This window comes from Sitophilus oryzae, unplaced genomic scaffold, assembly GCF_002938485.1.
Source record: "Sitophilus oryzae breed Bouriz unplaced genomic scaffold, Soryzae_2.0 scaffold_1297_pilon_pilon, whole genome shotgun sequence".
NCBI lineage: Eukaryota > Metazoa > Arthropoda > Insecta > Coleoptera > Curculionidae > Sitophilus > Sitophilus oryzae.
In genome coordinates, this window is record NW_022145945.1 from 2888524 (window position 1) to 2916022 (window position 27499).

Sequence of the window (27499 nt, forward strand, 5' to 3'; positions counted from 1 at the left end):
ATTATCTTTTAATGGCTTTACTGAAGAAACCAGAAGATTTAGGTATAGGAAATAAGACCGTGATATATCGTTGAAAAGCAATTTAATTTGAGTTTCGATTTTTTAAATAATATAAATCGGCTTGAATTTAAAATAACAATAATTTGAACGATTTTATAACAAACAGAAATAATGATTTTATCTGACCTCCCTGTTTGATATCCAATCAGATGATTTAGACAGATCGGATATTATGTCAACTTTCCTTAACCTTTAAACAAAATTTCAGCTTTCAAAACGCCGAATTTATGATCCAACCAATGCTTATTCATGACCATGTTTTTGTCAATTTTATACATATTCTATTTTTTATCTCAAAAACTATTAGAGATTGTCATAGATTAGTATAATAGAAAAACTATGTAATGTAAAAGTAGGAAAAATGTAAAAAATATACTGGGTGTTCCGTTTAAAATAACGAAGATGCTACAACATTTAGGATGAAGCGGGAACACTGTAATGCTGGAAATATTTTAGATAGATGGAGCAGATGCCTTTATACAAAAATCCAAATTTTTAAAAACATCCTATAACCGGTTCTCCATAAACGTCTAATGTTAATGTACCGTGGCCGTGAATCATCCTGTATAGTTATGGATCCTGGATGTTAGGGAAAACAATATCATATAACGTTTTTTTTTTTCTAACGTTTTAATTGATTTCTTTATGTTTATATTACAAAAAGAATTATTTATTTATTGGATTTTCTCAATAATATCATTCAAAAAATACGTAAAAAGTATTCTCGCTAAATCATTCTTGTTTTTGTCCAGTTATTTGCGTAGCTCCTAACCGCGAAGGATCCTGGCTCGGATAATGAACGGCAGTTTTCAACGGCACCACACTCTCCACCCCCAAGGCTGCAGGCGCAGTGCTAGCGCTAGAAGCACCGCTGACGGCGGACGCTGTGAACGGTGGCAACTGAGGGGGCCCGTGATTGAAGAAGAACGGAGGCAGAGGAGGGGGGCCAAACATAGGAGGCACCATGAGAGACGGAGGCGGTGGCATGCTGGGGAGAGGAATATGGCCCGGTTCCAAGTTGAAGAAGTTGTTGGCTAGTTCTGGCAGGGCTCCGGGTAGGCCTGGAACGGCTGGGTATATTTCCTCGACCGGCTGGTGGGTTGCAGCTGTACGCCCTATACAAAATTATTAGTAAAAATTCAGTAAGGTAAATGAATCTTTAAATAAAAAGATTAAGGAAGGAGTATAATGCTATAGTCTGTCCAACGACAAAATCCTTGACAGTGATAGATGTGTCTGTCATTTTAATTTCAAAGTAGTTTATTTTATTTTACAAAGAAATAAGTTGGTACAATTGGAACGCATAACTAATATATTTAAATTTTGCGTGACAAGTGATTACTTCAAAATATTGTGAAAAAAACTGTATAAAACTGAAGAAATCTAAAAAAAAAATTAACTTTAATCTTAATTTTTTCTGCAGTACTAAAATGTATTATTTACCTATCGTGTGATGTTATATTTTACAGATACTCCAGTTTTTGGTACCATATATTATGAGATGGTATACAACTTTATTTGTGGCTAATACAACTCTCTGGCAAAGTATGTCTCTGGCGGTCTCTGTGCACCGAATATTAACTGTAAAGTATGGTCTGGGTCAACACTTAATATTCCCTCGAGTTTTCCTCGACTTAATTTTAAAAAACACGAAACACAAGTAACAACACAGTCAAAAAGGCAAAATGCAAAATATTTATCATTTCTATTTGACATAATTTGACACAAAATTATAACCTATAATTGGCAAGGGTTTGACAACTCTTAAAAATCGAAAGTCGAGTTCATACGCACAGGCGTCCGTTTGTCGTTCATCGTTGCGTCAAACCAATAATATTGAAATGTGATCTGTCGTTTTTGAAATAAACCAATAAAACTGGTTAAAAACAATAAGAGACGACGCATGACGTATTTATTTATAAACCCATCCATAGTTTTAACTTAAAAAATATTAGAAACTCTTTTTAGTGAAATAAATGGATTGGTATGGAAGTCATATCTGCTTTTTTTCTGTCATCGTCTGTCGAAATCTCACTTGAGAAAAAAAAAACAGAGTATATCCATGTATCACGCATAGTAGACGGACAAAGGGCACTAGGGTGGGGACCCTTGATAGTTCTGTTTGACGATTCATTTGACACATTTGAATTTGATTTGAAATTTTGTGGATTTTTCAGCCTTCATTGAGCTTATTTTATGTTATTTATTATTTATTCTACTACTGATAGTTGTTTAAAGGTAGTTATTCGCTGGTTTTGGGAAATGCTGTCAACACGAACAGCAGAGGCTCAGATGGGCGCCAAAACTGTAGCTGTTAAAACAACGTAAGGAACTCCACAAGGTGGAGTAACCTCCCCTTTGCTGTGGAGCTTGGTGGTGGATGAACTACTAGATGAATTCACTCTAGCGAGAATACACTGCATTGGGTATGCAGATGACATAGTCATGATCGCTCGGGGGAAACATGAAGGCACCTTGTGTGATATTATCCAAAGAGGACTCCGTATCACTGAGAGAAGGTGTAGGACTGTCGGGCTGAGTATCAACTCAGACAAAACCGCGATAGTGCCATTCACCAGAAGGCGAAGTCTGAAAAACTTGAAAAGAATCCGACTAGATGGAAAGGAAATACTGCCAACACAGGAAGTTAAATACCTGGGAATAACCCTGGACAGTAAACTCCTGTGGAACAGGCATATTAAGAACAGTACCAGCAAAGCCATAAAGGCTCTCATGATATGCAGAAGACTGGCCGGAAATAGATGGGGCTGCTCCCCTAACATTTTGCGCTGGATGTATACCATGATAGTAAGACCCATGATTACTTATGGAGCAGTTGCCTGGTACACAAAACTAGAGCAACGGACGGCAAGGCTAAACCTATGCAAAGTCCAGAGACTAACATGCGTTTGCATCACAGGAGCCATGAGAACCTGTCCAACAGCAGCAATGGAGGTCATTCTAGATCTAACACCACTGCACATTGTCATTGGTAGATATGCCAATGCGACATTGATTAGAATGGTCACTAACGGAATTAGTACTGGGAGAATTGTCAGATCAGGGGCTTGGAACACCCTCATAAAGGAAATACCACTCCTGCAACTCCCAGTGGACGATATGCTAAGAACGTACAACTTTGAGAAACATCTCCATGTAGTATTGAGCAATAAAAAGGATTGGAAGAGCGAAACGCTTGCCCAGCAGTTAAAAGACCATACCATAACTTGGTATACTGATGCTTCCAAAACCAATACGGGAACAGGGATCGGAGTGTTTGGGCCGAGAGCTAAATACTCCGAACCAATCGGCACTTACCCTAGTATCCTACAGGCAGAAATCTACGCTATCGAAAGATGCATACAACTTATCTTAGATAGGAACTATCGGAAACAAGAAATAGCCACCTTGTCTGATAGTCAAGCAGCGTTAAAAGCGATCAACTCAGTATCAATCCATTCGAAATTGGTCAAAGAATGCATAGAGAAGCTGAATAAATTAGGCAAAGAAAACAAAGTCCTCCTACCCTGGGCGCCTGCTCACCAAGGGATAGAAGGCAATGAAAAAGGAAATAATCTAGCTAGGAAAGGAGCGAACACTCCACTAACTGGACCAGAACCGTTCTGCTTTCCAAGTGGTAACCAACTCAAGGCGGAACTCAAGAACTTGGAAGATTCCATCCGCAACCTGGAATGGAAATCTTGCAATGGTCTAAGACACTCGAAGAAGTTTCTGAGGGCTTATGATCAAGAAAAATCACAGATCTTCCTGGGTCTGAGTAAGAACAATCTTCGGATTGTCACGGGGTTTTAATAGGACACTGTCTCCTCAATGAACACCTCAGTAGATTGAAACTAAGAAGAAACGGCGAATGCAGATTCTGTGGGGAAGATGGTGAAACACCAGTACACCTCATCACTGAGTGCGCCGAGACGACAACCATTCGTGCCATGAATTTGGTACGACTGATATTAGAGATGGAGAACTACCCTCTATAAAACCGTCCCAGATACTGGCTTTTGTCAAAGCCCTGGGACTGTATGATGAGTTATGATTCAAGAAAGGGGGACACAATGGATCTGTAAGGTCGAAGTGATTAACCCCCTCCCACTCATTCTAAATTCTAAAATTCATTCTTAAAGGTAGTAAATTTAGAAGGAAATTTTGTGGCAGAACTTAAATTAACAGTGACACTATTGTGATTTATCGAAAGACTGTAAAATACTTGGTTGTGTAGCGTGCGGTAGATCTCGGTCAAAAATTGAGGGAAATAATGGAACAACTTTTCGCTAGTAAGTGACTATATACTATTATACATACATGTAGTAAACCGATCATTTATGAAATTCATTTAAAATTAACTAATTGTATATTTTTTCTTGCATTTTTGCTTTTATTTACTACTGTTAAAGATTAGTCAAAGAATTTAGATACATCAATTTGACTTACCTGCTTCAGTAGCGCATCGGATGTTTGTGTTAATAAATAATTATTATAACATATCTGTTTTATTAGAATTATATATTTTTATAAAAATTTTAATAACTACCAACATTTATTCACAACGTAAAATAAAACAACAAATTATTGAGTGTACCCTACATCATACTTTTACATGTTTTGAACAAAATTAGAATGACACTGATAAACCGGAATTTAAGTTGGCCATTTTAGGAGCCCGTCGCGTTTGATCTAAGGTGAAAAGTATTTTTGATATGCTCCTTCCTTAATTTTTTTGTTCAAAGAAATAAATCCAGACACAATAATCCATAACAGAACTATAACTTAATTGCTGTCCTCCATTCGCGAATTTTAAGTTCCAGAGCTTTACGCTCTGGGCTACTCGAGAACGGTTCTGAAAGGAGCTGTGCGCGATAGCCTGGTGCCTCCATATGGCGCGGAACAGTTCTGAACTTTATGACTCAATTGAATGGAGTGAGAGTATCGCGTTCTTGAACAGTTCAGAGCTGCACAACTGCGTGAATGGGGGACAGTAATTGAGACAGTTGTGACAGTTCTAAAAGAGAAGGGACAATTTTGACAGACAAAAATATGAAAAATTCCATATGGTAAAATGTAGTATTGTTGAATTAAAACAGCAGAAAACTATTGGTTTAATATAATATTCTTTTGTTTGTTATTTTTAGCGATGGGAACTATCGAATGAATTAGACTATCGAATGGTTAATGAATGAATGATTTCAACTATCGAATGGTTTTATTCGAATAAAATCATTCATTCATTTGTATACTAAAGCATATGTGACAACCTCGCCGTGCGACTAAATGGTTATCGTTGAGCCACGACTATCGAATGCTTTTGATAAATAAAATTTAGTATTCGTTTGATTTTTGTATGCGTCAGTGCATTATTAGTTCTTCCAAATTTTTATAACTTCGCCGTATAAATACTGTCCTATTTTTGCGTTTATTAGAATAGTTAAAATACTAAAATAGTAGTTATTTTTTAATTCTATTTATTGACGATTATGTGCATGTGCAGGTGGTCAAAATTTTTCCGAAAATTTGTGTGGTTTTCCGTAGTCCGATCTGTCGTTTATTTAATTTTATATGGTATATGGTCTATTTTTTAATGGGAAATTTTGAGAAGTAGCAATTTTTAAGAGAGATCAGATGAACTTACAATTAATTTTAAAAATACATATTTGTATTTTAGATGTTTTAATAATATGAATTAGTTGAACTTAATAATATCATATTTAAGTAATGTGGTTGTATAATCATATTTAAGTAAATGGTTATCGAACTCAAACTATGGGGTGAGAAAATTAAAATAAAAGTTTTACACGTGCCAATTTAAAAAAAAAAGTTAACGATGTTTGTATTTTGTTTATGCTAATTCTCTTACATGTAGTTTTTTGCGAAGAAAAAATATTTCATTTATTTTTTAAAGTAAATGCCAGTAAAAGTAAATATAATTTTTAAATAGTAATATAAAGCACCTAATATAAATAATTTTGATTTCTAATTTTTTATTTATCTTTTCCTTCCATTACACTGCATGCTTAGAAAATTAATAAATGTTTATATTTCATGATTTTAAAATTTGTTGTTAATATAACAAATTAGTTCTGTAATTATTATTATTTAATAAACCAACGTTGCCAAAAAATTTAGAGACTATATCATTTTTAAATAGGATCTAATATAAATAATTTTGTCATCTAATCTGTTGTTTATATTTTGCTACTACTTAAATGAAAATATTTATATTAAATGATTTTAAATTTTGTTGTTAATAGGTATAACAAATTATTACTGTTATTATTATTTATTAAACCAGTCTTTGCTAAAAAACATTAAAAATAATTTTCCTACATCCAAAATAACAAGTATTATTGCAGTGTAACAACAGAATATTAATAAAAAAAATGCTGAATATATAGACATACTATCCCTAATTAACTAAAGCCAAACATAATATTCTTTGCTAATATCAACTAATACCAAAATATGGCAACAGCCCCTTTCATAATGTATTTTCTGTGTAAATACTAGCATCTCAACAAAAAAAATAATGTGTCCTTATCTATATCTGACTCCGCAAAAAATCAAAGATGCCGGCTTCTTTCATAGCATTGCCACCGACCGCTGTCGGGTTTCTCGGAAAGAAACCTACGGGCGACAACTAAAATTCAGTTAATATTTTATTATAATCGATCCTGACGAATGAATGAATTTCATATATGAATGAATTTTATAAATGAATGGTTTTTGCTGCGGAATTACTAGAATACAATATTTCAAGGCAGATGACGGATCTATTCGATAATTTTTATTCGAATAGTTTTCAACGAATGTTTTCTTACTAACTATCGAATTATTCGAATGAATTGCAACTATCGAATGTTTTGATAGTATTCATTCGATAGTTCCCACTACTAGTTATTTTAATTCACACATCGTAGTTTGTCATTTTTAGGAAGCTCTCTGTCAAAATTTTCCCTGAACCACTAAACTGACTTTACATTTTACATAGAGGGTCGCTGATATGTATGGGAACGGTTGATTTAGTAAAATATACGAGGTACCGTCAAAAAGTTAAATATAAAAGTTATAGCGTTTTTAAATGTCTATTAGCGAGTAGTAAATTCGGAAATGGTTGAATTTAGGTACATTATGTGTATTACGATTATTGCTTAAAATTGAAGGAAGAATTGAAATAGTAATAATATACAGGGGGGTTCTAATTACAAAAAAAAAATTTTTGATGTGTCACAACTTTATTACCGACCTAGTATACTTAAATTTACTACTAGCTACTAGATATTTAAAAATCCTATAACTTTTGTATTTAACTTTTTGCGGTACATATATATTTTACCTAATAATCGACCGTTCCCATACGTTACAGCCACCCTATATGTAAGAAAACCTTTAAGAAGAAAACACATAAATGTGGTGGTTGACACATGAACAATCTTAACTCTCTACTTGGCGCATTTATACAAAACTATCTTTCCCGCGATGTAAAGTAAAAGGAATTGTTAAATTATCTGTAGTAAATTTACCTTGTGATCTTCCCCATTTAATTGTCAATCTTCGACCTCCGAGAATCAATTTGTTAAATGTCTTTTCTGCTGCAGTTTCAGCGGCGGTTCTAGTAGTAAACTGTACAAATGCACATTGTTGTTTCGGTACTAAACTTACAGATCTGATTTCACCATACTGATAAAAGTGATCCCTAAAATAATTTCTTTAATTAGTCTGATTTAACCATCATAATTTTTGAACTTTTACCTAATATCTTGTTCTGTTAGAGTACCTAAATTACCAATATACAGAGTAGTTATTGTCTTATCATCTGGCGGCTCTAAAGTAGGCATGGCGGCTGCTCTCTTTAGCAGCTTATCAGCTACAGGATCATTCACCCCGTAATACCTATCTTTTATGTTTTGATCAGCTAGAGGATCATCTGGATCAGTTGGGTTTTCATGGCGATATGGACATTCTTCACCTAAAATGTACCATGTATGATAAAAAACTTACATTATTATAACAATAATATAGGCATTACCTCTTCTACATTCTCCTTTCACCCAAAACGAACAAACATGGGGTCTGTTTCTCTTATAATAAGGCGCCGTTCTAGCCAGCCTGACCAACAAATCATTCGATTCACCAAGCTTAGAATGTAGAGATCCGGAATCAGACTGTGTAAGCTATAAAATATATGATGTATATTCAATGTAAAAACTTCTAAATAATGCACTTACGTCTCTTTCTATATTCTGAATGTAAAATTCCTTGTTCACATCACTCTTGGGCAAATCATCCTTAAGTTTCAATGCAGCATCACGTACTTGTATTGGCAAACCATATTCTAAGTCTAGAAGACACGTTTGGCAAACGTTTTTTAGTTTACTGCAAGTCTGGCAAACTTCTGTTTTCTTAAAACGCATTCTAGCACCTATAACATAAAGCACAAGTAAATATGTGGTACTGATTTAAGTTTGTCATTTATTGGAATGTTTTTGGTACTAACCTGGACACCATCTAAACACGGTAAAGGGCCGTGCGCATATTTTACATTCTTTCCCGTATTTCTCTTTAGTCATTCGAATATAAGGGTTATCGCCCAAACATGTCTGGCACAAAATTGGAAAATCCTTAAAAATATGTTTGGTCAGTTTCAATAAACGTATTAATATCGTAAAAAACTTACGGCATCTTCCCAATTTTGTCTATTGTAAGTATTTGTGGTTTTTGAAGTAGCCATAATGAATAAATTATGTTCTCAAGTTAGATATTTACTTAATTATAAATTAATTAAACCATAATTAATTAATTAATCGTTTAATCGGTTAATCGTTTATATACACTTTAGGCTTCTTAGGGTACGAATAATTATAAAAATATACTGAAAAAATAAAATTGCAAAACACTTTTCTCTTTTTCGTAACCTCCCAAAATCAGTGACAAAGTGACAAGCTGACAAGCACCTGACAAGTGACAATTTTGACAGTAGTGTCCTCTGTTGTCCGTTTAAGGAAGTTTAGGTTGTTAGTATATTGATCAACTAGATTGCCCTTTACAAATTGACACTTTGAAGCCATCTCGTGAAGACAATGAGATCAGTTCAGGGCAAAATATGAAAAGCATTGGGTGTTTATGTCCTGATGAAAAAGTACACCTTGAAAGAGTAAAAAAACATAAAAACCAATAAAAAGAAGCTATTTTATTTACTAGTACAGAGCATCTGAGAAGTTTCTGGATTCAGTGCATGGTCAATCTGTTTCTCATAAAAAACACGAAATATTACACGTTTTGTTAAGTGCTTTAACCTAAAAGTGCCCATAAATTTTTTATTTATCGTGATTTTGTGTGTGTTTTTTAAGACTCAACAATTCATCAATAAAGCTTAAGTGGAGTGTGTTTTTGGTGCTATGCCTCATCTTTGTTGTGTTCCTGGTGGAAAGGATAGTTATACTAGGCATCTTAAAGTATCCGGAAGAGCAAGAAAAGTGGGTACGAGTTATAAATCAAGACAATTCTATTGAAAATATTTTTAATAAATTTAAAAATAATATTCTCCCAGAATGGTATTAAAGAAAACTGGACAATTATGTTTATTTTATTCATATTGTGGAATCTCCACTCAAGTGTTGTTGGTTCAGCTTCGATAGATTCAAACACGTAAGATAAACACGTAAGTAGGTATTATGATCTAGGGAAAAATAAAGAATATGTGTATTAAAGATCATGAAAAAGATTATTATTTTGAGTTCAAAATTAAAAAAGATTTTTGTAAAGACATGAATGATAAACTTTAAAAGAAGAATGTGTTTTTGTTTGATAATATAATGTATGTAAAGCATAACATATACCTATTTGTTCAGTAATTTTTACTGAATAGTGTCGATTATTTATAATACCAAATTAATATCAAATATTTAAGTGATGGCTGAATACAATATAAATAAAATAACAATAAAATTGGTATATTTGCAATACAAAATTAAGTTTTAAGAATAAAGGTGTTACTAAAAATACTAAGAAATTCATATTTCTTTGTTTTAATTGGTCGAATGTTATTTACATTTTATTTAAGAATTATACCGTATCATCGAAAAAAGTCGGCGTCTAGTTGGCTTGGAAATGAACATCGATAACATTCCCTAAATAATTGTACACATAAAGAAGTTAACTAGAATTTTACAATCTTGGAAAATTTGATATTCTTGAACCTTGTTTCTAAATATTCTAAATTTTTTGATTTTCTTGGGATTTAGGTTCGGGAAAAACGCTGATAAGTTTTCATTTGGTTTTTCATTATTTTTATTTGGTTTAAAAAAAAACGTTTCGGCTAACATTATAGCCTTCATCAGTGTTGTGTCATATGAAAAAAATAGTGTCGAATATAATCCAAAAAATTACATATAAAATATTCACACCACGCACCACATAATGTTTACTGCGTACTCCATAGTCTCCATAGTCAATGTAGATAGTTTTACTGTAAAGAATAATAATTCTAAAAAATATGTGGTCATCTATTGATAAGTTTATATTAGTTTATTAATTGCAGTAAACATTATGTGGTGTGAATATTTCATATGTAATTTTTGGATTATATTCGACACTATTTTTCATATGACACAACACTGATGAAGGCTATAGTTAGCCAAAACGTTTTTTTTAAACCAAATAAAAATAATGAAAACCCAAATGAAAACTTAAATCAACGTTTTTCCCGAACCTAAAAATCCCAAGAAAATCAAAAATTTTAGAATAATTTTACATATAAAATGTCAGCGATCTTCATTTCATAGCCATCGCTGACGCCCTTTTTTAGATGATATTGTATTATTTGTAAATATAATTTTTCGAACATTGATACTTGCAAAATATGCATATAAATTTTGTGAATGCAAATAATAATACATCACTATTAGTAGATATTGAATGTTTTTTGTTAAATTAGATCGATTTTCAAACCCCAAAATTTAAAATATATTTACATTTTACCCAATATCTTATGTAATACATTATTTGTATATTGTAAAACATTTGCTGCATTTGTATGGTTCATAGTTTATTTGCCAAAGTATTTATTTACTATAAATAGGTATATATGTTGTAGTTATTAACTGTATATTATGTATATTTCATGTGAACTATATAATTTTTAAAATACAAACCAAAAATCTGAGGAATAATTATGTTTTCCATGTATTCTACAACATATTTATTAATCCGTAGTATCTAACTAGCGTGACGTCATAAATCTCGCCCCGAGGCTGTTCTATTAGAGACGGCATTGGTTTAAGGAAGTTTAGGTTGTTAGTATATTGATCAACTAGATTGCCCTTTACAAATTGACACTTTGAAGCCATCTCGTGAAGACAATGAGATCAGTTCAGGGCAAAATATGAAAAGCATTGGGTGTTTATGTCCTGATGAAAAAGTACACCTTGAAAGAGTAAAAAAACATAAAAACCAATAAAAAGAAGCTATTTTATTTACTAGTACAGAGCATCTGAGAAGTTTCTGGATTCAGTGCATTTTTTCCAAAGAAAAAGCTTTTGCTCTTCAAATAGTTTTATTTGTAGTCTCACTTTATAATAATAAATGTTCCTATTTCTAAAAAAAATAAATGATGATATAGAATAGGTATTTAACAATAAAGAAACAAATAAAAACTACAGGACATCTAAATAAAATAATAGATTTTTTTTGGGTTATAAGGGTATATTATTATGATTAGAACACAACCACAAAGATCGACCAAACGATCTCAAAAAAGTACAGAATCGATTGCAGTATAGGGATAATTATTTTATTTCCAGTTAGGGATACTACTTTAAATAATTTAATATAAATAATGTTTGCCCTGAAATGACGCAAAAGTTATAACACGAGAGAATAGACAACCATATCTAGATCTAGGTGTTTCTGTCTAATGTCATCGATATTTTCTCGTGTCTCTTGGACATTTTAAACTAAAACTCGACATTTAAATGATTGAAGATATTTACTAGAATTATAGTAATTTGCTTAATGCAATATTTTAATTATTAGATCAAGTTAAAATATTTGAATTCTTACAGTCGAATAAAGAACGACTTTAAGAAAATTTACGTATCTGCCCGGGTAGCTCAGTCGGTAGAGCATTGGACTTTTAATCCAAGGGTCCAGGGTTCAAGTCCCTGCTCGGGCGAAACTTTTTGCTATTTTTTATTTAATAAAATTATTAAAAATATTATCTTAAAATTTGGCAAACAATTTCAAAAATATACATTAAATTGTTTTGTTTTCATTTAATAAAAAAAATATTTGTTGGAAAAAAATAATTATGTATTTTCAACATTTCTCCAATTTTGTATATTAACTTTTGATTTTTATTTTATTTGTCGTCGTATTTTGTATTTTCTTCATTGTGTCAGGGCAAACTAATTTTCCTTTTTTTTGGATTTCGTTTACTATTTTTGAAGAGAAACTTCTTTAAGCACGCTGGCGCTGGTAATAAAAATTCAAGGCCGTGAACCGTGACACGACACGCGAGTTAGTAAGAAGTTTCACTCAAATATGCGCACATAGTGCACACACAATTTTTTTAAATACAAGAGATGGTTTTTATACAGTTTTTTTATTATTCTTTTTATATATACCGGGTGCGCCTCAAAAGTGGCTCACCCCTATCCTATAACTTTTTTATTTTTTCAGTTAAAAAAACGAGATTTGGTATGTTAGTATATGACATAAATTAGGATTGATTGACATATACAATTGTTCTCGGTTACTTCCTGTTTCACCGGAAATGACTACAACTTTTGATTTTTAAAGGGCACCCTCGATATTTTTTTACTTTATTCGATAGAAAATATCACTCTGAATTGAATGACATAGACATATCATATGTAAACTTTTGACTATGGAGGGCTTCAAAACTTTTGACATTTATTATTATTTATTTTTTGAATTGTACTTTAAATTTCAATCTAGAGGGCTATGGCTATGTTCAGAACACTAATTATTAATTATTAATCAAGGACTCTTGGAAAAATAGATTTGATCGTTTTTTAAGTGTCTTGTCCTAGCCGGTTAAAAGATGCTCAAATCGTATTTTTAATCATATCTCAATTTTTTCAAAAGGAACGAGGGTGGCTCATTAGCATATTTGGAAAAAGCATTTTTTTACGAATAATTTGATACCACACACTTGGTATTTCGTGTCAAATTTTCGTTACGAACCGCAAGTTATATAATTTCAAATAAACCATACGCGAAAATATCAAAAATTGACATATGATATGTCATTCTATTCAGAGTGTTATTTTCTATCAAATAAAGTAAGAAAAACCCGAGGTTGTAGTCATTTCCGGTGAGGCCGGAAGTGACCAAAAACAATTAAATATGTCAATCAATCCTAATTTATGTCATATATACTAACATACCAAATCTCGTTGTTTTTTATGAAAAAATAAAAAAGTTATAGGGGGTGAGCCACTTTTGAGACGCACCCGGTATTTTTTAAGTTATATTGATAGTTTCGTTAGGCTTTGTAAACTAACATTTCGTAAAGCACATGCGGCTATACTCGTAATGGTCTTAACGATGAATAAAGAAATAAAATGGTCGTTAATTCTCGATAAGCTCATTCTTCATAGAAAACAAATAAGGCTTTATTTAAATATGTTGGCCTCTTGAACTTAACGTAGATACGCTCAGGAGCGATAACGCTTTTGTAAGACACAAAAAATCAGTCAATATCATACTATGTTCGGGCCTATAGGCTTATAGCACTCGCTTTTTTGTTTTAAAAATATTGTTTTTTTATTAGATTTTTTAGATAAAAAAATCCTACTAAACTATGTACATAAAGTTTTGGTACTTTCTGTACCTAATTCACGCGGTGTGTTATGGTATACCGGTACGATTATTGTACGATACGGAAGTACAAGGAGTACGCTATCTTTTGAAAGAGAATGATGTGTCCAGTGATGAAATAAGGCTTCAGGTACCTGTAGTGTACTATGGAGCGACATATGACTCGATTTTTGTAAGTTAACGAAGTATGATACTGCTAGTTTAAGACCTAAGATTCTATATTTTTTAATACTTTTTTTAAAAACACTAAATTACCACAATACACCAAAACACTTTTACTTTTACACTGGACGCGCGTTTCGCTAACCATGTTAGCATCATCAGCAGATGATTATAAACTTTGAACAAATTGTGTTTATAATCATCTGCTGATGATGCTTACATGGTTAGCGAAAGAGCGTCCAGTGTAAAAGTAAAAGTGTTTTGGTGTATTGTGGCGATTTAGTGTTTTTATTTTGCTGTGTAATACCAAAGGTTCCAACCTTCAATTGTAATACTTTTTTTGCTAAATATTCCCAAATACATTCTGTATTTAAATATATTTAATATACTCAGATACACCAAAAACACTTTTACCTCTACACTGGACGCGCGTTTCGCTAACCATGTTAGCATCATCAGCAGATGATTATAAGCTAAAATACAATCTACAAGTTGAGCGTTTATATACTCGCTCAGTGGGTACCGAGTGGGCATGTTTTATCCTTTGGATAAATAATAACACCTCCACTGGAAAGGTCGGGTATTTATGAAATTTCTTGTAAAGATTTTAATCAGAAATATGTTGGGCAAATTAGAAGATCAATATTAACTAGATTTAAAGAACATTTAGCTCAGATAAGATATGGTAGACCGGATAAATCTTGCGTTGCCGAACATATTGTTGATAAAGAACATTGTATAGATCTTAATAATTTAAAATTAATTAAACAAGTCTCAAATTACAGGCAATTAGATTCATATGAAAGCATCAGAATTAATAAATGTAAAGATAGTATGAACAATTCCTTCAAGTTCTTTGTTCCTACTACTCTAGTGGTGGAAATTTAACTGTTACGCTCGGTGGGCTCTGACTCGATTGGCTAGATCTTGCCACGCTCACTCGGTGCCCACTGAACGAGTATATAAACGCTCAACTTGTAGATTGTATTTTAGTTTGGTTTGGTTTGGGAATGAAACTTTCATATTTGGTTGATTATACAGGGTTAATTGAAGGGTTGTTTTTTATCTTAACTTTAGAACACCCTGTGCCATAATTTCGTGAGTAACTTTTCCTAAAACTTATTTTTTCGGTCAAAACCATGTCTCCTGAGCATTTCGTTTTTTGACTCATGTCATTACAATTCTTGGTTAATTTTTGAGAGCGAAATGAAATTGTCACTAACAATTTTTTCAACTATCATCTTTATGATGTTATTTTTTAATATCACGAGGTGGCTTTTGGTTGACTATGGCACTTATACATTGGATACAAACAATGTTGCAAACGTAATCATTACCATTTTTCATTTCATATCGCAGTGCTATATGAAATATTCCGTAAAAAATTCTATCCTCGGTATCTCTAATGTATTGTCCTATGTTGACTATTTTAAGATCAATAGTTTTAGAAATATTTGCTGTTAACTTTTCCCATTAATAAAATTCGATTTCCTGTAGGCACATATGTAATTAACTTTAAAATATTAAATATCTGTTACCGTTCCGGAGTTATGGGGTGTTTTTCAAAAATGTGCATTTTTAACAAATCGCTGTAACTTTTTTGCTCTGTAAAATTTTGTATTTTTATGAAAACATTTCAAAGCACCTTTTTACGTAGAATTTAATGGTTTAAGTATAATTTTTTTTTAAAATTAATAATTTAATAGTTCTTAACAGAAAATAACTTATATTACCTTTCCAAAAATATAGTATACTTGATATTTTGTTATAGTCCCCTTCGAAATACAACATTTTTAAAAGTTAGCCACTTATAACTAAGTTGGCTTTGGATACCTTATTGATGGTCTGTCTCTAATGGAACTGGAAAACATATTTTTCCAGCCAGACGAGGCACTGCTTCAGAACGCTGAAGTTATCAGCAAATTTTTGCAGCCAATTTCGAAAATAGTTGAATAGCTAACCAAGATCCCAGCAGTTGATCGTCGAGCCCGCCGAGTCAAGTTCTTATTTTTAAATTGCCCGTATTTAGACAAGAATTAGAAGTACTTAGCGGTTATGCGAGGGTATCTTTCACCCCCACTGAGTTAATGAATTTCGCGAGAAATGTTCAAAAACGGTCCCCTCTGACCATAACAGAAGACGGTCGACATGTCAAAATCTCATGTCTCAGGTTTGATATTTATTTTTATTGTTATTAGATATAGTTTAAAAGTTTTTATGTTGTTAAATATAGTTGAAATTGTTATAAACTTCTGCATCTCTCATTTCAAATATTATTTTCGTTTTAATTGCTGCTCTGCTCACAGTTATCATTTTTTTTGCATTACCTTTCAAAGCCTACTTATTCAAAGTTGGCGAATTTTTAAAAAATCTATATCTCGAAGAGGAATCGAGCAAAATATCAAGTATGCTATATTTTTGGAAAGGTAATTTTAAATTCTTTTCAATGAATTAAAAATATACAGGGTGTCCCATATAAAAAATCAATTTTTTTGTTGATAATTCTTAAATAATTAATAAAAAAAATTAATCATCGTAAAAAGGTGCTTTGAAAATGTTTTCATAAAAATACACAATTTTTCATAACAAAAAAGTTACAGCGATTTGTTAAAAATGCACATTTCTGAAAAGTACCCCGTAACTTCGAAACGATAACAGATATCGATGTGCGGTTTTCACCATCATGTTTTTCATAAAAATTGAGCTCCAGACACCGATATTAATTTTCGTATATCTCGTATAGAAAATAGTGTTTCTCTTTAAGAGCGTCCAATTTGACCCACCCTGTAAAGTCCTATTCAGTCCACATCTCAACGTGTAGTGCCAACTTCAATGGATCTCATCGAAAAGATGAGATATGCGATTTTTCAACACGCTGAATATTTTTTACTGCACATAGCACAGATTTGGCGGGAACTAACTTTTTTTTAAAATAATCTTTGCGTGTAGGTCTTCTTTAAGGCCGTAAGTAAAATAAATAGATTTCAAACAGTGATATCATGACACCATCTATGATGGCTAGTTATGGTATTATCGTTATACAAACACAAACGCTATTCGAAAAATAACTATTACAATCCGTTAAAATCAAATTACATGTGTAATTGGAAGTCATCCAGTAGAGTTAAATATCGAATTATTAAATTACAAAAATTTTATCAGCTTATGAAATTAAAAAAGTCGAAGATTAATGCTCTATTTATAGTAATACTGACCAACAAACATACATGAAGATGTTTCCTTGATATAATTTAAATAATTTCTAAGTATGTAAAGAAAATTGAAATTTATTCATATTTACCACCATCAATATAGATAGACTCAGATAATGACTAAAATAAATGGAATTGTAACGTTGTAATTGTTTTATTTTTAAAAAATCGATTTGATGTCAAAGGTTACAAATACATTATTCAATAACAAAAACTGGGAAATATGGGTTATTAACCTAAGGTTTATCATAGTTTGCTCTATTTTGAAAGACAATTACGAATATTAAATTTGATAATAGACATATTGAAAGTTGTGATAAAATACTAATTCAATTGTTAATACTTTTTTATTATTTCAGAATTTATTTATACTTATTAATACCGTAAACCTGGGTAACTTTGGTATGATTTTTAGGGTTTTTCGCTGATATAAACCTTGTTATATGAAATATTTAAACCTAAGCAGTGTCATTTAACCCTAGATCGTGGATAAGTAAAGGAATTATACAGAAACTATACTAAGTAGGTCAAAAGGACCGGGAGTTTCCGGTTCTGAACCCTAGTTACCATATTATCAAGAAATTATGTTTTTTAACTAAAAACTAAAAACATTTCCAGAATTTCTTTTCAAAAAAAAAAAAATTGCGCAGAAAAATTCTCACGTTTCTGGGGCCAAAATATACTACCCTTAAGGGCCGTAATGTACGTATAAGTACATGGACCACATATTTGCAGTTTAATCAACCACAATTTGATGTCAAGTCGAATCAACTTTTGCAGTTCATTCGACTACATCTCAACCACATTCTTGAAGTAGATTTGTAGTCCCATCAACTGCATCCTGCAGTCGGTTTAACCACTACTGTTATGGAATCATAGGCCCACCATACAATAGTTTGAAAATTATTTTTGAGGACGAAGCATCATGGCCGGCTTTGAGCCGATGAGGACTTTCGTTTTTTAAAAACAAAAAATAATTTAAAAATACATTTTTTGAATAAAACGTTTACATGATTTCTCTATCAATAAATTTCATAGACTTGGTTATCAAACTGTGTTCCCGTAGATTACTCAAATACCTACAAATTTTCGAAAAAAAAAATTAACACAACAACATAATAATAACTAAACAAAACTATAAAACGTCATTTTTACTACTTCACAAGCAATTAAAAATTAATACGTAGCCAAGAGTCATAAAATTCAAGATTTCTCTGGGGGGTGCCCAGCAGTACCTGGAGGGGGGGGGCCGGCATCCCCAGGCACCCCTGTAGTTACGCCAATGGATGCAGTTCGTTAAACAGCAAACAAGGAATGGTTGTCAAAAGTAAAATCGATAAAAAATTGAGGTTTAAATGAAAATAATATCAAATTATTAAGTAGTAATCAGACATGAGAAAATTAGCCTGAACACAAACATGATCACAAATGAGTCTCAAAAAAAACTCAAAGGACAATTTTTTGAATTATTACTATAACCAATAGCAGCACAGAGTTAGGCACTCATTTTTTGTCAATCCGTCTCTGTGCTGGGACGCAACGCTCGAAACCTGCAGGTCGACGCGCGACGGACGGAACTCAACTGAAATGCTCTACAATCTGCCAATATTTACAGATTGTAAAAACTGGCAGAGAATATTTGGGAGAGTGCAATTACTCTTTTCCTTCTACTTTGATATAACGGCTTATTTGAAAATAAAGAATAAGCGAAAAATGAAAATAAACAATATACGTTAGAAATAGAAAAATCAACGACTTACTGACTAAGGAGATTTACATACTTGTTTTAAATAAGAACGCACATACTACAGGAATCTAGTAAACTAGAAAAGATAAAAAAATTAGAGAGAAGTTGCGCCTTGCTAAACCTTAAAACGCCATTTTTCGAAATCTTCGAAATCACTGAAATATATTTTTTTAGGTAAATTCGAATGGCTTCCTTTCATTCCAAACGGAAATACCCCACTTCATCAATATAGAATTTCCACTGGACTATCCCATCATAGCTCCATTTTATACCAACGTGGATATCACCAGAGCAGGGATAATATCTTTCTACGAGACCCATGATCCATCTTTATTACAGAGAGCAACTGAAAATATCCACGAGAGTTTTCTTCAGTCTGCCAATTTTCAAGCAAGAAGCATATTCGTAGTTACATGGAAAGGTGAGTTATAATACCTACTTATGACGTGAGTAAACATGCATATACAGGGTGATTGTAGAGGCCATGGCACGTTACGTTTATGAAGAACGGGTGATTTTTTTGAAAATTTGAATTTTTGCATAAAGGCGCTTGCTCTATCTGTCTAAATTATTTTCAGCATTACGGTGGTGCCGCTTTATACTAAAAGTGGTAGTATCTTTGTTATTTTAAATGGAACAGCCGGTATAATTTTATTATATTTTTTTAAAATTTTCTATTATACCAATCTATACCAATCTCTAATAGTTTTCGAGATAAAAAATAAAACATGTGTAAAATTGACAAAAACATGATCTTGAATAAGCATTGGTTAAATCATAAATTCGCCATATTAAAAGCTAAAATTTGGTTTATAGGTTAAGGCAAGGATATATAGAAGATTCTATATATCCTTGGGTTAAGGAAAGTCGACATATTTGATCTGTTTAAATCAACTGATTGGACATCAAACAGGGAGGTCAGGAAAAATAATTATATCCGATTATTATAGTAGTATCATTGAATAGAAAGTCCAAAGAGACGAAGGCTTATAAGTAGCGGATAAATTGGAAAAATATGTTATGAGTACCTTTTCATTTCCATAGTTGTGTACTTTTTCTTCGGTGCACCATTTTTCATACTCAGAGTATGTGTATTCATACTTCTGTTTCGATCTTGCTGGAAGCAATCCAGAAATGGCTCCGAATGCCTCTTCTTCAATGTCAGATGGAATACTTTCCGAATCGCTCATTTTTTAATCTAGTGACATTTTGATCTAGTGATATTATTTACTGTCATATTGACATTGCCACGTATGGTGTTATTTGAACAAAGGTATTAATGTAATTGATTTTTAGGATTAGTTAAGTACAATAACTTTTAAAATTCATTGTGTGTTTTTATAGTTAGACGTAGATAAAATATTGCACAATACACGCGAGTTGTTTAAGATACTTGTGTGGTTACACAACTCGTGCTACGCACTCGTTGTGCAACTTTCATACGCGTATCTTAATGATGCTGTTAACTCACTTGTATCGTAAATATTTATAAAAAATCTAAACTCAAATAAAATTGCTTTTCAACGATATATTATGTTCCTATACCTAAACCTTCTGGTCTGTATGTATTAGTCTTTTAATTTTTTAAATAATATACATAGGACTGAATTGAAATAACAAAGATTTGAGCAACTTACGGAAATAAATAATATTTTTGCTCTCTCTCTGAAATATCCAATGGGTTTAAGCCGGAGTCTCATGCATCCGAAATCCGATGGTACGACATCCGAAATTTGAAGTTATCGTGTGAAATAAAAAAAGCCTGTCACATACATCCGAAAGTTCGTTCCGAAATTTGACAGTTTTAACATTTTTCTGCTGCGCTGAATAGAGATTCATGTAATGTTTTATTGGAGAAACACTTATAAAAATAACTTCCTCGCCAAATATCCCGAAATTGCCCACTTCCCACTAAACTTGTTTTTAAAAACAAATGTTTTCAAAAAAAGTGAGGTTAAAAAACACACGATATCGTACAAAAGTTAAACAAAATTTAACTTTATACGACGTCGGATGATTAGTTAAAATTATCGGATAAAAATTGTTGTCAAAATATTTCGACCAATAGGAGCACCGTCGGATCGTCGTGTCATCGGATTTCGGATGCATGAGACTCCGGCTTTATTCAGACAGATCGAATATATCGACTTCCGTTAACTTATAACCTAAATTTCAACTTTAAAAATGTTTAATTCATGATTTTACCAATGCTTATTCACGATCATGTTTTTGTTAATTTTGCACTTTTTATATTTTTTCTCAAAAACCTATTATTAGAGATAGGTATAGGCACAGACTAACCTAAATAGTTTCTGGTATAGGTTAGTATAATAGAAAGATTTTGAGATATGAAAGTAGTTTCCAAAAATGTAATAAGTAATAATATACTGGATGTTCCATTTAAAAGAAGAAAGATGCTACCACTTTCCAAATGATGCGGCAACACTGTAATGCTGAAAATATTTTAGAAAAATGGGGAGTTATGTTTATGTAGAAATCTAAATTTAAAAAAAATCTATTACCGATTCAAAATCTAAGTCTAAATTCTAAATATATTACCTTACACGTCTAACGTGCCATCGCCGTGAGTCATCCTATATATAATATTGTCCGGTTTTTCAAGATGACACATTTTTTATTAATTTTGATGCTATTTTTAGCCGACCATACCAATAGGTATGGTAGGCTATTAAGTTAAGAGTTATTTGGGTCATAAATGACCTAAATACAAAATATTTTCATGGTGTCTGTCTGTTTGTCTGTCTGTCTGTCTTGCTGTCTGTCCGTCTGTAAGACGATAACTCAAAAGCCGCTTAACCAAATTTGGCACAAAAATACTGTGGCACCCGAGAATCTGGCCATTAGTTTTTGGTGGAGGTGGGGGGTTGGTAAGGAGGTATGGGAGGGGGCTAAACATTTTAAAAAATCGTAACTCCAAAATTACAGTAGCTAGCGAAACGCGGTTTTCAATTTAAGCTTAGGAATATTTGCAACAAAATTTGTAATAACATCGAAATCAGTCAAAGTCAAAGTTTTTGAGATAAAAAAAAATTTAACATATTCCTTTATTTTGACACTAAAAGAACTGCCTACCAACTTTTTATTAACATATTTTAGTATGGGCGGCTATACGTTATACGTGCCTACCGGAGCCAATTTTTTTTGAATGGAAGGTCTTTTTCCACTGAATCGTCAGCCGGCCATCAAATCACCAGCTATTCTAACAGAGTAGCCATCAATCTCTTCTTCTGGTGTGTAATTTACTTACATTTCCTTTTTGGCTTGTAGATGTGGGATATTACAATCAGGGCTTCGATAAACTTAACACCTATCAAGCAGTAATTGCAACCAACGGCACCGAAACTTACGTAGAGTTTCTGTATCCAGAAAATGGTATCCAGTGGATTCAGGTAAGTTTTGCATGTATTTAATTAAAGACAAGTATTAATTTGGAAATACAAATTTGTCGTGTAGGGTACTGGCGATGAGTCTGGACTTCCTGATGCCAGAGCCCAAGTTGGATTTTTATCAGCAGATGGTGACATGCATCTTTTGCCAGGCAGTGGCACTGAACAGGTTAAAAATTTGGAAAGGTAATATATTATAATAATTATAAATCTGTAGTAAATATAAAGGGACTCTTTTAAGCGTTTTGTAAAATTTATTTTTGTAATTACAGGGTGAGTCTTAAATAAGTGCAAATATTTTTAGAGATCAGGGGCGGATACAGGAATTTATTTTAGGGGGGGCTCAAAATAAAAAGTAATGTAAAATATGCCTTTTAGGGCGTCATTTTTAACAAAAAAGCCTAATATTTAACACAATTTACAAATTTTAGGAGGGGGCCAGGGGCCCATGGCCCCCCTTTGTATCCGTCACTGTTAGGGATAGTATATTTCGACCTCATAAACACGTCTATGAGGTTTTTTTGAATTTTTTTGAAAAAAACATGATTTTTTTTAGTTTTTAGTTATAAAACCTAATTTTTAGCGTTCCGTACCCAAAGGGTAAAAACGGGAACCCTATTACTAAGACTTCGCTGTCCGTCCGTCCGTCCGTCTGTCATAAAGGTCTATCTTATGAACCGTTATAGCTAGACAGTTGAAATTTTCACAGATAATGTATCTATGTTGCCGCTGTAAGAACAAATACTAAAAAAAGAATTAAATAAATATTCGTAAATAAAAAAGTCTTTCACCAAACATTATCTTTTAAGCAAGAATTTTGCATAGAACCTTTCAAGTCCTCGGTGGTCACGTGGTTAAAGCGTTAGGACTTTACGGCTGCTATGACGTTGGAGCCGTAGTAAGGCAGGTTCGAATCCTAGTCAAGGCGTCTTTTTTTTAATCGTTTTTTTTTATTTTTACATATTTTTACATATTTATTTTTACTTTTTACATATTTATTATTGATTAATACAATTTTTAGTAATGTGTTTCTTCATTTTTTTTAAATTACTTATACGCGCATTCAAAACATTCTAATGTTGTATAGATAATGAATGGTACGGAACCCTTCTTGCGCGAGTCCGACTCGCACTTGACCAATTTTTTATGTACAGGGTGTCCCACTAAGAATAGCTCTCGGCTGTATCTCGGAAAGTATTAGCCGTAGCGGCTACGGATAAAAATATTTATAACTAAAGAGGCTATGGAAAATTGCTGGAAATTATTTTCAAGTTTGTAGAACAACCGCTAGGGGGCACAACTGCAACAAAAAATAAGAAAATGGAGTTTTTACACAATTTTGCTTAGATGAGGTGTACTATAAGTAACAGCTTCATAATCTTCAGTAAATTTTGAATATTTTTTGTTAAAACCATTTTCCCCTATCTACCCAAATAAAGTGGTGGGGAAGGTTAGATCTGTTTTTATTTGAGTATTATAACTCTGGACTGGATGATCGGAATCCATCAAACGGGGGCTCGTTTAAAAGAGCGCTTCTTACTCTATATTTTACCATATAAACAATAATAATAAGCTTTTGAACGTAGACGCTAGGGAGCGTTGTCTTACAATTTAACAAACATTGTGCGTTTCTTCAAAAACATTAAACGCAATAGTAAATGTAATCTTAGCTGATAGTAAAGGAGTAGTAAAAGCTTAAAAAGTCAACGAAAACCGCATCTTGATATCTTCTTTCAAACCGAAGATATTAGCAAAATTATAATAAATACCGAAAAATAAGCCCTTAATTACCTTATTTTTACAACACGGTATCAGTAGCCCTCTTGATTATGCCCATTCTAACTTAAAAATAAAATAGAAACAGTTAGTTTATTTTAAAATCGACTGTATACCAGAATATTATAATATCAGATGTATTAATATCTAATAATTGAGATATTAATAATAGAGACCAAGAAACGATGATTTTTCAGTTTTCAAACGCTGCTAAGACTATCAAAATCTTGATCTAATAACAATTTGACGTTTATACTATTACGCAAAAACCATTTTTTTTTCAAAGCCTACCATGACCACTGAATCGTCGTTTTTTGTTCACTATTATTAATATCTTAATTATTAGATATTAATACATCTGGTTTTATGGTATTCTGGTAAATACCAGAATAATACCAGACGAAATCGTCGATTTTAAAATAAACTAACTGTTTCTATTTTATTTTTAAGTTAGAATGGGCATAATCAAGAGGGCTACTGATACCGTGTTGTAAAAATAAGGTAGATAAGGCCTTATTTTTCGGTATTTATTATAATTTTGCTAATATCTTCGGTTTGAAAGAAGATACCAAGATGCGGTTTTCGCTGACTTTTTAAGCTTTTACTACATTTTACTATCAGCTAAAATAACACATACTATCGTATTTAATTTTTTTGAAAAAAACGCGCTATATTTGTTAAATTGTAAGAAAGCGCCCCCTAGCGTCTACGTTCAGAACCTTATTATTATTATTTTTATGGTATAATATAGAGTAAGAAACGCTCTTTTAAACGAGCCCTCGTTTGTTGGATTATGATCATCCAGTCCGGAGTTATTAACATTTATATAAAGATAGATCTAACCCTCCCCCACCACTTTATTTTAGCAGATAGGGGAAAATGGTTCTAACAAAAAAAATCTAAAATTTACTGAAGATTATGAAGCTATTATTTACAGTACCCATTATCTAGGCAAAATTCTGTAAAAAAATTATTTTCTTATTTTCAATAGCAGTTGCGCCACCTAGCGGCCGTTTTACAAACTTAAAAATAATTTCCAGCAATTTCTCATAGCCACTTTAGTTATAAATATTTTTTTCCGTAAGCCCTACGGCTAATACTTTCCGAGATATAGCCGAGAGCTATTCTTAGTGGGACACCCGGTACATACATAAGTAGTAGCTTAAATTTACAAGAAAAAAAACACAGGAAAGATCCAGTGGTTCTCAAAATTTAAGCCAAAAATCATTTTGGAAATTTTCAAAGTAAAATAACTCAGTTATTTTGGACTTATTTGAAGAACGGTAAAGAGAAAATATGTTTCTTTTATCGAGATCTACCAGCCCTGAAAATATTTGCATTTGTTTAAGACTCACCCTGTATAACAAGTCGGATTATAAACTTCACTGAGACTGTGCCGTATAAGCTGTGCTGGTACCTACATAATGCTAGATGCTATGCAGTAAAGTAGATAAATTGAATTTGTTATAATTGATATTCACAAGATTATCTATTTAGGTAATACATTTTGTTAACTCATTTCAGGTGGTCAAACATTGGTCTGGCTGGTCAGTTCATTTATCGAGTTGATGGTAAAAAAATACAAGAACCAGATGCATTTCCCGAAGGTATATAAAAGAATACCTCTCTCTTATCCATCTATTGTATTATTTGTATAATTTTATAATATTTTCTCTATTTGTTTTTTTTATGTAACTTAATATTATATAGTTTGAAACTAAAATTTCTCTGATACTAGATATTTATAAGAGAACCAAAACTGTTTTAATAGAGGTACCTACATTTATTGTTAATCTCACATTGTTAAGAAAGTGATTACTTTTCCAGATTACAAAACTCAAGAAACATGTGCCAAGGCTTTAACACCTTGTCACAGTCATGCCAACTGCATTGACTACGAAGAAGGCTTCTGCTGTGAGTGCCAAGATGGGTACTTTGGCAATGGAAAAAACTGCGTTGAAAATAGTAAGTCTAAATTGGTTAAATCTATTTTTTTATCATATATATTTCATTTCATTCATTATATATTTCATTCATTATACAGGGTGGCGCACCTCATTCGCCTCGGTTGATTATACGAAAACGAAAAGATTAATTAAATAAAATTATTTTGAAATATACAGGATGTCTCAGAACTAAGATCCATACTAAAGTTTTTTAAATATTTTTTCCCGGTATTTTATTTCATTTTTGGATTCTTGGGCCCAAAAAAAGTCAGTTATTATAAGGGTTAAATATGCTTAAAATCATTGGTTTTTGAGATATTTAAAAATATTTAAATATGCATGCTACAAGAGAATTGATTATCAACACCCTGTATATTACTTTTCAGAATTAATTCTTGTGCTGAGTTTAAAGGTAAAGAAATAAACTTTACTGAAAAATGTTATTGTTTTCTTAAATTTTTACAGGGGTACCAAAAACTAGTGATCTATTTTAAGGACTTATTTTATATAAAAACTTTGTTTTTTCAAATGCAACACCCTGTATTTTTTTAAATAAATCGAAGCAGATTCAAATGCTCTTTCAAACTATATTAGGGTTTGCTATACCTATCTATCTCAGATTTTGAATAAAAAGAGATTTTTAAATAAAATGTCGATCAAGATGGCTGGTATCGCCATGGCAATTTTCTAGTGACAGTTAATTACTATTTTCAAAATCGATATTAGTGTGTGGACATTATTATTTAAACAGTTTACTAAAATTTACCCACAATAGTTTAATAAGTAAGTATTCTTTATTTTATGAAGAAAAATAAACCCATATCTGCTGGTGGAACGAATGGATATGTTACTAGTGATTTTATTTTGTGAGGAAAATTATTTCTTGGCCTCAAGAGCTAACTCAAAGATATCCAAATAGGAATCTTCCTGATAAGCATTCCTTTGAAAAACTACTTGTCCTATTTGCTATTTCGCAGAATTGGGAGTGTCGTTTATAAAAAACCTATTAGGCAGAAACTTGTCGTTGGAAGTGAAGAAATTGAATTTGCCGTAATTGGCTCTTTTATAAAAAAATCATATATCTACAAGTTATCGTAAAATAAAACAAAGAACTACTTCTTTTTCCTTGATAGAATAATAAATACATATTAAATAAATATTATTTATTTAACTATTGTAGGTCAATTAAATAAAAGTAAACTGGTATAGATTTAAATAAGTCTATAAACTAATGTCGATTTTGAAAATAGTTACAAACTGTCACTAGAAAATTGCCATGGCGATACCAGCCATCTTGATTGCCATTTTATTTAAAAATCGCTTTTTATTCAAAATCTG

The 27499-nt window shown here is 32.0% G+C and overlaps 2 protein-coding genes and 1 non-coding gene across 5 annotated transcripts in view; 2 read left to right on the plus strand and 1 right to left on the minus strand.

Annotated features, from left to right (window-relative positions):
- Positions 1-671: 671 nt before the first annotated feature.
- LOC115874563 (pre-mRNA-splicing factor RBM22) lies at positions 672-9029 on the minus strand. Its single transcript, XM_030889748.1, has 7 exons — positions 8747-9029; positions 8567-8690; positions 8298-8491; positions 8099-8243; positions 7822-8038; positions 7593-7765; positions 672-1175 (listed from the first exon to the last, which is right to left on the minus strand). Exons 1-7 carry the CDS (start codon positions 8798-8800, stop codon positions 793-795), a joined length of 1290 nt encoding a protein of 429 aa, XP_030745608.1. The 5' UTR covers positions 8801-9029; the 3' UTR covers positions 672-792.
- The window catches only part of LOC115874562 (nidogen-2), a 63628-nt gene continuing 37229 nt past the window's right edge, over positions 1101-27499 (plus strand). For 2 of the 3 annotated variants that reach the window (XM_030889745.1, XM_030889746.1), the window contains exons 1-6: positions 13784-14083; positions 19207-19453; positions 22321-22442; positions 22507-22625; positions 25740-25822; positions 26043-26180. In XM_030889745.1, the coding sequence (XP_030745605.1) occupies positions 13895-14083; positions 19207-19453; positions 22321-22442; positions 22507-22625; positions 25740-25822; positions 26043-26180 (898 nt within the window). In that variant the 5' untranslated portion in view covers positions 13784-13894. Of the gene's footprint in view, positions 1208-13783; positions 14084-19206; positions 19454-22320; positions 22443-22506; positions 22626-25739; positions 25823-26042; positions 26181-27499 lie in introns of those variants that run through there. The other variant, XM_030889747.1, reaches the window with a different exon arrangement.
- Trnak-uuu lies at positions 12169-12241 on the plus strand. Its single transcript has one exon. It is a non-coding gene; the product is annotated as a tRNA-Lys (tRNA).